This window comes from Rhopalosiphum maidis, chromosome 1, assembly GCF_003676215.2.
Source record: "Rhopalosiphum maidis isolate BTI-1 chromosome 1, ASM367621v3, whole genome shotgun sequence".
NCBI classification, from domain to species: domain Eukaryota; kingdom Metazoa; phylum Arthropoda; class Insecta; order Hemiptera; family Aphididae; genus Rhopalosiphum; species Rhopalosiphum maidis.
In genome coordinates this window covers 85,022,905-85,034,208 of record NC_040877.1, presented here as the reverse complement: position 1 = coordinate 85,034,208, position 11,304 = coordinate 85,022,905, and the positions used below count along the sequence as shown (strand labels likewise).

General features: G+C 25.8%; 2 protein-coding genes across 2 annotated transcripts; one reads left to right on the top strand and one right to left on the bottom strand.

Moving 5' to 3' along the window:
• Positions 1-2,546: 2,546 nt before the first annotated feature.
• On the bottom strand, positions 2,547-9,182 carry LOC113558457 (NAD-dependent protein deacetylase sirtuin-7). The gene is made up of 7 exons (XM_026963913.1): positions 8,435-9,182; positions 6,931-7,028; positions 6,440-6,655; positions 4,514-4,685; positions 4,189-4,425; positions 3,771-3,891; positions 2,547-3,698 (listed from the first exon to the last, which is right to left on the bottom strand). The coding sequence occupies exons 1-7, from the start codon at positions 8,534-8,536 to the stop codon at positions 2,761-2,763; spliced, it is 1,884 nt and encodes a 627-aa protein (XP_026819714.1). The 5' UTR covers positions 8,537-9,182; the 3' UTR covers positions 2,547-2,760.
• A 138-nt stretch (positions 9,183-9,320) lies between these two features.
• On the top strand, positions 9,321-11,113 carry LOC113558458. The gene is made up of 6 exons (XM_026963914.1): positions 9,321-9,636; positions 9,723-9,877; positions 9,946-10,003; positions 10,103-10,213; positions 10,751-10,873; positions 10,964-11,113. The coding sequence occupies exons 1-6, from the start codon at positions 9,597-9,599 to the stop codon at positions 11,089-11,091; spliced, it is 615 nt and encodes a 204-aa protein (XP_026819715.1). The 5' UTR covers positions 9,321-9,596; the 3' UTR covers positions 11,092-11,113.
• The last annotated feature ends 191 nt before the right edge of the window (positions 11,114-11,304 follow it).

Sequence of the window (11,304 nt, the reverse complement as noted above, 5' to 3'; positions counted from 1 at the left end):
CAAAGTGCTCATATTCGAGTCAAGTTCCCTATTCTCATTTAATGTCTGATGAAATACGATAGATTCAAAATGTTAAGTTTCTTAGTATGATCTTATAGTTTTATACACTCTTATATCAAAAATAACAAATAAAAAAAAATCGATTAGACTGAAAGTTTAAAGTTTAAACTATACTACTAAAGATGCGTTAGTGCGTTACTAACAATTATGTCAATGAAGTATATAGGTTAATTTTGAATACAATTTATTTATAGACCTATGTTTTTATAAGACTAAATACCAATTTAATTTTGTTCAATATAATATTCAAGTTTATTATTAATATATGTATGTATTCTATTATAATTGTGCAATTTTTTACAAAGCAGCTTAGAACTTATCACTTTAATTTTGTCGTTAATGTACAACGTATATTAATATAGTTGATTATTTAAAATTAATAAGTTAATATGAACTCTTCAAAGTCAAGGAGTTTTATTTCAAAACTCAATGATGTATGAAAGAGTTATTATTATATATTAACTTAATCATTCTATATTAATCAATACAGATGCATGATTTGATAACATTATAAAATACAAAATTAGCAATTTCAAACAGATTTTTACTTTTAAAGTAAAGTAGGTACCATCTAGATCAAATTCACTACAAGAAACCACCTTTAAAGTTGAAATTTTTTACTAAATCAAAAGGTGATGACAGTAAAAAATAATGTGATTGTATTATCAATAGATTACATAGGTACTTACCTACATTCCGTGTAACTGTTCATATAAATGTGAATAGAACTAAAAATTATTAAATACAAACATATTAATGAACAAGTTAAAAAAATATAAATATATATATAATTATATATAAACAACTTCTAATATTAGGTACTTATGAATAAAAAATAATATAAGTACCAAGTTCAAAATAAGAAATTTTTTTACAAAATAATATTATATGTAAGCAATTTGTATTAGTTTAATTAAAACAATGTAGGTATTAAATATAATTTATATCATTTTTTAAAGTGCTAATATACCTAATTAAGTATGTAATAGTAATTAGTTTTAGTTTTAAACAGAGTAGATTCATTTTTGAACAGCTCTTGTAAAATCAATTGTTGAAGGTCACTTGGGTTCAACTTAATGTTAATATAAATTTTGTGTAAATTCTGTAAATAAACTGTATTTTTGACTTGGAAAATCAAAATTGATAGTACATAATTCCAATAGGATGAATGTTTAGGGGAAAATAATAATCAGATTTATTGATTATGTACTGTTAACATAAAAATGTTTTGCTTTACATTAGTAAGCTAATCTTTTTGTATAACAATAGATTGGGTAGATTTTCAATAAAAACATTTAAAAGGTATTTTAGTTTTATCTAGAAGTTAATTTGAAATTTGTGCCGTACTTGATATATTAATAAATAACAATAAAACCTAAAACATTTATTTTTCTTCCACTCAACACCACAACAAAGTGTTTGCAGTACAGTATTTTCAAATGTAAGTACCATAATCAATGAGTCCTGCACATGTTCACATTCACATGAGACATGACAATTGTACTATTATATTTATATTTAATAAATTACTTAATAATTTCAACTAATGAAATTTGTCTCAAGTTGATTAATTCACTACACTTAGCATACAAATAATAAATGTATCACTAGCAAAGCCGTACATTACATACACACATTAACTTTTATATTGTTCATATTAATGAGCAATGACAATTATATCAACATTAATATCAAGTGTGAATAGTTTGACATTTAATCCAAGACTAAATGAACTAATTATAAAGACATAATCCATAGTTAAATCCAACAATGCTACATTTGTAACAAACTATCAAACACAAACAAAAAACCAATACTAAGAAGTGCAAAATGTTTTTTCACCATAATATACTTCTGAAAATATCTCATATTAGATTAAAATATGTACATTTGATTGAGTAGCATGGTTAGAATACAAATTCTGTAAATGTACCACTGTCTATTACATTCAATATTCTATTTGTCATAAACAATAATCGATAGGTACCATAGAATACAGTAAGTTGTGTCTTTAAAAGTTTTTCTGTTAATTAGTTACATATTATAATAGAATAACACTAATTTATTATAATATAATATATTATAAACCATAACCAATAAAAATCAATGGGTTGGAAAGGGCATTATTTTTAAAACAATATTTTGTAATTTATGTATTAAAATATTTAGTACAACTGTAATCAAAACAAAATAGACGTGTATTACCTAGCAAAATTGTAAAAGCACAAAAAAAAACATCGATAAATAATAGTAAAAATAAAAAATGAATAAATCACAACAAATTATTATTGCACTTCAGTAAACCACATTTAAATCTCATTAGAAAAATTACTTTTCTAATACAATAATAATAGTGTAAATGAAAAGTATTAAATAATTATAAATCTAACAGAAGAATGTAAAAATTGAAAATATGAATAGGATATTATAAATTAAAATTCTGGATAGCAAAGATATTTTCAAATTTTAAATTATAACAAACTAAGCCAAATCTAAACATGATTTTAATATAAAAAATATTATAATATAAATATCAATAAGTCTGAGTAAACATAAATAATAAATGTTACCAGATGAATACTCTTAAGATAATAGATATTCTTAGAACTATACAACCTTAAAATTGTAGTACAACTTAACTTAAATACTGGAAGGTAAAGAAATAATGAGAAAAACTAATTTTAAATTAGATTATTATACCTATTTTTTTTTTTTAATTCTTTTCTTGTAACCTTTTCCAAACCAGCCTGCAGTAACTTTGGCTTTTTCTATAACTTCATCATTCTTATCAGCTATGTCCTCAGTTTTCAGTTCATTTTCATCTTCTTCATCTGTATCATCATCACAACACAGACAATTGGCAACATCATCTTTGAACTTTGACTCATATTTATGATAAAATAGACATTTAGTTGAGCCATAAACTGGATGACAAAATGTACAATATCGACTTATTGAAACATCTGTTTTTTTAATATCATCTTTATCTTCACTAATATCTTTTTTCTTTTTTTTTAAATTGTTTGTCATCTTTTTTTCTATTTGTAATTTTTCAACTGCGGCTAATCCTATACATGCTTGATAAACAAAGTTCTTGTAAAACTGATCAACGGGTGTAGGAGACAATCCTAAAGTTTCCATATTATTGATAAAAAATGGATTTAAGTATGGTACTATTGGTTCAACCAATGATAGCATATTGCGACCTTCCAATGAATTTGGATCTACACCCTCAATAAAAGGCCTCCAAAAATTATTTAAATTTGGAACACTATCCATGTTTGAACACGACGGAGAATTAATTGACTCACTTTGATCAACTATGGATGTATTATTTTCTAATTTAACTAAACTGAGATCAACAGGTTGAATTAGGTCTTTTGATCCTGAACACATTTTGGTATTATTTTTATTGGTACTAATATCTAATTCTATTTTTTCACGTTTTGTTATTGTACTGGAATCGTTTTTTTGAACATCATCAGTTGGAACAGCTAAAACAGGATGTACTGTTGTATGTTCTTCAGCTGCTACCAACATTGTGGCATGATGAAATATAGGATCAAGACAACGTTGATACTTGGGAATATCCAAATTTAAGATCGACATTACTTTTTTCATAATTTCATCACATTTACCTGAAATATTTTTTTATTATTTTACCTGTTATATTTTTAATACTTATTAAATAAAAGTAATTATTTTTATACCGTTTATTTTTAAAGTAGCTTGATCATCCTTAGGAGTCCATTGAAGATTTACAATGTATAACTTTGGTCTTTTCTTAGCTGGCCTATCCATTGACCAAAGCCATGGATACTTTTTCAAAACCTAATAATAAACATTTATAGGGTTATTATTGTTTAATATTTAGTGCTTTATTACATTAAATAAATAAATCATTTATTTTTCGTTTGCTGATAAAAAAAAAAACTAGAATTATATACTGTTAATATTATTAATTATTTACTTATGTTAATATATATATATATCAATCAAAACTAGTCACGAAATAAAACATTAAAAAAATCCTCACAGTCATTTAAAAGTATATAATTCTATTTCCCTCTTTTTTTTTTTGTTAGATAATCATTAAAATCAATAAAATTCAATTATCACAAATATTACCCTTAAGCTGGATCCTAAGCACAAAATGACATCAGTTTTCTCAGCGTGTTTACATGCCGTTGACCAATTAATAGGCCACTGTAGTTTACCACGTTCTCCAAAATGAACAATTGTGTCTTTCAATGGTTTGTGACAAGCATAACATAACCTTAGTGTTTTGTGATTAAATCTTGCTGTATGTTCAGTCACGTCAAACATTCGTAAATAATGCCTGTTTGGTTTACAATTGATACATACCTATAAATTAATATTTAATTTTAATTTCTATGTTTAAAAATATAATGAAAACATGATAATATAAATAAATAAATAAAATTACAAATACCTCAATAAACATATCACCATGAACTTCTGATAATGCTGGTCTTGGTAGACCACTTCTTAAATGCAACCCATCACAATTTTGAGAAACGACATGCCCTAGTAATCCTTCACGATATAATCGATATAATGCCATATGCGTTAATGTAGGTTCTGCTTGACTTAAGTCGTGACATCTAAATAAATAATTAATATGACCATGTATTTTTTTATAATATTAAAAATAATTAATTTTCAGCTTGTAATATTATTAAAAACACCATGGAAGGTAAAAATAGATTCAACAAAATACTTGGCAAAACTAAAGAAATGTGAATCAAAACATAATACTGTTGACAAACAATTAAGGTCTACACAAAGAGTTATAAAACTTAATCACAGCTTGGACTTAGTACTTTAAAGAATAATTATTATAAACTAACAAATCTTAAAATATGTGCGATAATATATCCTTTTTTTAAGATTTAAGCATAGACGTTAAAGAAGTGGAATAGCATGGGCATTTCTTCCTCATAAATGCCTGAATAAGATAAGTACTAGATAGGCCAATCATTACAACTTTTACTAGTCCAGAAACTATTAAAACGGGTTAAAATAATTAATACTTAAATTTGGTAACTTATTGGTTCTATCTAGGGGCCTATCTAAAGATAAAAATAGGATTTATTTTTTTATTGATTATAATTTGATTCTTATTAGTCATTAGCTATATTCAATTTTAGATTTTTTTGTTTTTTAATGAAATTTTTACATAAACTGTAGATTTAAATTGTTATAATAAAATTAATTAATTAAGTTTAAAGTAATAATATTCAAAATTATCTGAAAAAAAGCTAACAGAACAAGGAATCTACCTTAAATCTTGTGATCTACTCCACAAATTGATAAATGTGATTTGATATAAAAATATAAAATACAATTTATTGGATAAATGTATCACAAAATTACTCTCATTCAACTTGTTGACTATTGGTGCGTAAATAAAATATAGAGTATTAGAGTACGTATGGCAAATTACAGAACAAAACTGTTCAATTGAGTGAGTCAATAATTCATCCCCTTTGCTCAAAAAGGAAAAGGAATGGTAGAGATCTATTTTTATTTTTATTTATACATCAATTAAAGCATTTTAAGTTTGATGAGTTTTTAAACGACATGAAGCAACCTTTCATGATAAATTAACCAATAGTTATTTTTTTGTATAACAACCTTTTTTAAGTGTATTTTTATATCATGATTTTTTTATAAATTTATAATTAATAAAAATTAGAATGAACTATTTATTTTTAATTTTAGGTAGACACCAGGGCGGTATATATGTGAATCACAAAAAAATTATGGTAGATCATTAACCAAGATTGACACCAGTGAACTATATGTAGATGCTAATGACAAAGTTATTGAAAAAAAATTATGGGTAAATTTGTAATCTGTTCATTTTCTATTTTCCTAAACTTTCTATATTAATCTACAATTTATCAAAATAAACATAAACATAAATTAAATTTTAAGTAGCTCAAATACTGAAAATATATCACTAAAATTCTAAAATGCTTAAACATATAAAAAATTTTATTTTATACTTGGAATCCTGAATACATAAAATAACTGTTTTACTTTTTTTATGATATACAACAGTGGTGGCCAGCAGCAAGAAGATACTCATGAGAGCCGCCAAATACATTAATAAATATACATAAATTCATATAAAAAAATTTTTTTTTGTAAGTGTTACGATAAGATGTGAACTGTGGTTTTGCTACCCCTGATACATAATAATTCAGGCGCGTAGTTAGGGGGGTATTATAGATGTAGTAACACCTCCCCTCCAACAGCTGTGGTATACTCATAGGTTTACATTTTTTTTTATTAATAATAATAGTATGGTATAAAACTAGACTTGTTTTGTAATTTTGTGTTAATTACTTACCCAATATCTTTTCCTTGATCTAATAATGTCCATATTCCATTTGAGCCTCTATAATCAGGTATTTTAGCTGCTGTACTTATTCCTGCACCAGTATACACTACTAAATTGGATGCAGACGAAATAGCCTTTGCAAGTTCTTCACATTTTTTATCTAGTATTTCAATTGGATCTTCAAATTCTTGACATCGCTCTTTTAATTTTTTTTGTCTATCTAACCTAAAAAATAAAATCAATAAATTAATGTTAATAATTATTGTGTTAATTAGTTATCAAATAATCTATATTACTGAATTTAAAATATTTAATGTAAAACAGGTAAAAAATGGTTTGAAACATAGACATTTTTATAATTATCATACCAATTTTAATGAAAAACAGAAGTATGATATTGTAAAAACTGTAATGAAACTAATTTAAAATGCTCACTTTATTAAACAAAGTTAATGATTAATTAATGAACAGGTAATAAGATTTTTATAAAAAAAATATACCTTTGAGATATCTTCTGTACTGTATCTTTACATGTATTAAGAATTTCTTTGTCATCAATTGTTCGTTCAGATAATGGCTTTTGAATGATTTCTAATATCTGTAAATATTCAACATAGATTTAAATATAATATTTTTGATAAACTTTATACAAATCTACAGTTCAGTTATAAAAATACCAGACTAAAAATAAAATTTATAAGAAACAATATAATTTATTTTATTTGTATTATAATATTTTATTAAATAATAAAAATAAAGATTTTATTTCAATAAATATATCATTGCAATAGCTGTATTATTCAGGTTTAATCAAATAAAAAAATTACAGTTTAAAGTTTAAGAGTGGCAATTTCTATTACATATTTAGTATTCACTGACATAACACTAATCATACCTTTTTTTCTCAATATTTTTAAAAATTATTATTTTATTTTTGTTAGAAATTTTAGAAATTGAGATATTAACATACAATGTTAAGTATATACAATATATACAGTGAAACCTGCCTAAATAGACTACTCCAAATAGTGGATGTTTTTCAGAACCAGGGATATTTTCAAAACTTACGTATCTATAAAAAAACTTAAGGACAGTCAAAATAACGCTTTTTTATAATTAGAATTTGAAAATTTTTATCATAATTATTGTCTAAGTATAATTCCACCATAGGAATTTGCAGTCTTATATCTATTGAAATGTTATCAAAATATTACAATAAACAAGGTAAAGTAACTAATTTTGTTTTAAATAATAATACATATTAGTACATCAATACATACAAATATACATAAGTGTATAATCTTTTTGATATTTTTCATTTACCTCCTTCCCCCTTCTATTTAGCGGACAAAATTTTGGTAACAAAAAATTTCCAGTATTTAGATGTTTCACTGTATATAGTACATATTCAAAAATTACTACTGCTTAACATTTCCATATAAATGTTAGTAAATAGATGTCATAAAATGATATGAAGTGTACCTATATCATACCCATAAATTACAGTAAGCTATAAATCAATTTACTAATAATGAGTGCTTAATGTTAATGTATCATGAAATTAGTGTTTATATTATTAGGTAATAGGTATGTCAACAAAAAACTGATATAAACTTTCAAAAAAAAAAAAACAAAACTTAGTTAGGTATTTCGATTAAGAACTTTTAACCTGGGTAAATAGGTATTTATTGTTAAGATTGACTAATAGTAAATAACCATATTAATTTCTTAAAAGATGATTTTAAATATGTAACACTTGATTAATAATAATATAGACAAAGGATATTTAGATACTGTTTTTAGAAAAGTCGTTGGAAATATCCAGCAAAAAATAACATTACTATAGTTCATGAAGATAATTTGGTGCTTATAAGTCAAAACTTTCATTTGTTGTTATTCCTTTTCTAATGTAAACAAAAATCACAAATCAAAATCAGTTCTAAGACAAAACATTATCAGGGCTGCGTTCCCTGCTATTCGCTAACATAATGCAATTGCCCTTACTTTTTTATTTGACGCATTTCTCTCTGTTTTCATACAAAACGTTACGTTCGGAGCCGCCTTCCGTTTTCTGAACTTAAGTTTGCACACTCTCTGATTATCCATTACATACGAGAATCTAATCTCGTTGGCCGCACACGACCGATCGACCGAATTAAATATCAATCGCAATGATTCAACCGAGCATTCAACAGACGGCGTTGTCGATCGCTGTCATGGTGATCACACAGTGGTGGCGGCGTTGCGACGGGACATAACCCATCATCGTTGGCTATGCATGTACGCATCGATAACGGGACTGCGGGCTCACGATCATTCGGTTGTACGTTTATGGCATAATAAATCGTTTTGCGCCGATGTACAAAATGAAATGACATGAAACGCGAAACGATCGGTTGTAAACAAAACCTGCAGACGATTTCGCACACGGGACGTCGGTAAGACGTGCGGACCAGTCACGGTTAACAGACCTTCGGCTAAGTCCCGTCACTCGACATAGGGTCGATGTTAGAATTTCACTGGATTTCGTCAGTTTTCCTGCGCAAAATGTGACGACGGTGATTTTATTTGAAACGCAATGATTTACAATAATTAGCGTACAATGTAAGGTAGACGATGTTGTCGGTGTGTCCGGACGGCGAACAGCATATCGTATCACACATTCGTATCGTATCGCGAAGCAGATGTTTATTATTATTATTATTGTTATTTATTATTATTTTGTTATGTGCCGAGAGTTGACTACCGAGGAGTGGAGGATAGTGGTGACGGCGTTTGCGCTGTTTGGGGGACACGGCGAAAACACTGATGGTCGGCCACGAGCCCACGGCTGGTACTGATAGCACAAAATTGAATATCAAAAACACAACTCGCCATAATCAATTAGACAAACGTCAAAGTACGGGTGTCTCAGTCGTGATTAGGGTTCTCACATAAGGCTATATTGAGTAAAGCCATTTACTACGGCTTGAGTAAATATTATTTTAATAAATACTATATTATATATTTTTTTAAATTGATGACCCGTATGGGTGGCATGGCTGCAACTGACCGTTGAATTTTAAAGTTTAATTCATATTCACATTTTTTGATATTTGTTTGTCTATTGAATTTTGTCCATCATACGCGTAATTAATCGATTTATTAACCACAAAATTATATCAATATGGCCGATTCTCGTAGTTCGAATACAAACGTTTATCAAGGTAAAAATCATTATTTAAGTCTGCGAGATGTAATTACTATTGACCTTCGATTACTCAGATTTCGAAATTTTGTTTGATTTTTTTAGGTGGTGGTCATTTTGAATTTTCTTCTGAAAAAAATTGGGGTGTAGAGCAAGAAGATTGTCGAATATTTGATTCTATTGATATGACACATCTAGCTGCAAGTATAGCTAGTATACCATTTCATATACAACATGACATACCTGTTGAACTATTTACTGTATGTAACTTTTAGATATATATAAATCTTTTGATATTTTTTTTAAATCCTAGTAAATTTAAATTTAGGCAGAGCAATTAGAAGAATTTGAAGTAGAATCATCTCTCGCTTTGAGCCGACATACATGTATGTATAAATACAAAGTCTTAAATTTTAGAATACATTTTAAAATTTATATTTATTATAGATGAATATTATATATTATACATACATATTTATTTTTAGCGCTATGTAATTCAAAATTATTAAATATTAAAACTGGTTTGCAAACTTCTGAAAGTAGTCAAACACCGGCAGACACAAATAAATTGTTTTTGAATAATGATTCTAAATCAGGTAATATGAAGTCATAAGTTATTAAATATCAAAAGAAAAAATAATTAATTTACTATATTAATAACTATTAACTATTATATATTTAATTGTATGTCTTGATTTTAGGCAACTTTTGTTATTATTATGAAATAATTAATAATAATAATAAAGGTATAAACTATAAATATAATTCTGAGTGTCTTCCAATTGCATGTGATTTTTATTCATTTGATAGTTTTTATACTGAGCAGAAATTAAACGGTTTACTCTCAAAACTGAAATTGTTCTATAAATATAGTAAAATATTTATCAAACCCTAATTAAATATTTTCAAAATTTTAAATAACATAAAGTTATATCTAAATTCTAAAATTAGTTATTTTTAGTTTTTGAAATTTATAAAAAAAAATAAATCGAATCAGTGAAGGAAGACTCAATGCAGTGTTACTTAATAACTGTATACCCTACTCATCTTTCCTTTGATATTAAAAATACATTTTTGTTTTAAATTTGTTCATGCATTAATTTAAACAAATATTATAATTTTAAATGTTTCAGAAGTTGGTAGTGTACCTTTTGGTTGTGAGATTCAATCTAATATAGAACTAGAAGAAATATTAGGAAATAGGAAACCTTTATTTAACATACTACAAGATGAAATAAATTCAGTTACTAGTATAAGTATAATAAAAATGTTGATATTTACTTTTATTATAATGAAAAATATTTGATATTCTTATAATTTATTATTATTATTATTATTTTTTGTAGACAATGGTGAAGCTGACTCAATCATAGTTTCAAATCAAAAAATATCCAACAAAGATGATAATAAAATTGTAATAACAAATCATAATTCAGGGCATTGGCTTGATTCAATGTTGGATAGTGATGAATAAAAATTGAAACTGTATTTTTCAATTATTTTAAATATTTAATTCTGTATTGATATTTATTCATATAAATGGTTTTGTAGGTATATAATATACATTATGTATAATTATTAAAACAGTGCTATAACAATGTTTTAATTGAAATAGATTCAAAAACGATTAAATGTAAATATTTCAAATTCTTAAATAAGCACATTTAATATTTTATTTTTTATCTCT

What these genes read in the sequence shown, in the direction of transcription:
- LOC113558457 (XM_026963913.1), bottom strand. Translation starts at nt 8,536, where the DNA reads ATGGATAATCAGAGAGTGTGCAAACTTAAGTTCAGAAAACGGAAGGCG. An exon ending in GAAATGCGTCAAATAAAAAA is followed by an intron (nt 7,029 to 8,434) that starts GTAAGGGCAATT and finishes GAATATTTACAG; the next exon opens with ATATTAGAAATCATTCAAAA. An exon ending in GTACAGAAGATATCTCAAAG is followed by an intron (nt 6,656 to 6,930) that starts GTATATTTTTTT and finishes TTTATTTTTTAG; the next exon opens with GTTAGATAGACAAAAAAAAT.
- LOC113558458 (XM_026963914.1), top strand. Translation starts at nt 9,597, where the DNA reads ATGGCCGATTCTCGTAGTTCGAATACAAACGTTTATCAAG. An exon ending in CGCTTTGAGCCGACATACAT is followed by an intron (nt 10,004 to 10,102) that starts GTATGTATAAAT and finishes ATTTATTTTTAG; the next exon opens with CGCTATGTAATTCAAAATTA. An exon ending in GAATAATGATTCTAAATCAG is followed by an intron (nt 10,214 to 10,750) that starts GTAATATGAAGT and finishes TAAATGTTTCAG; the next exon opens with AAGTTGGTAGTGTACCTTTT.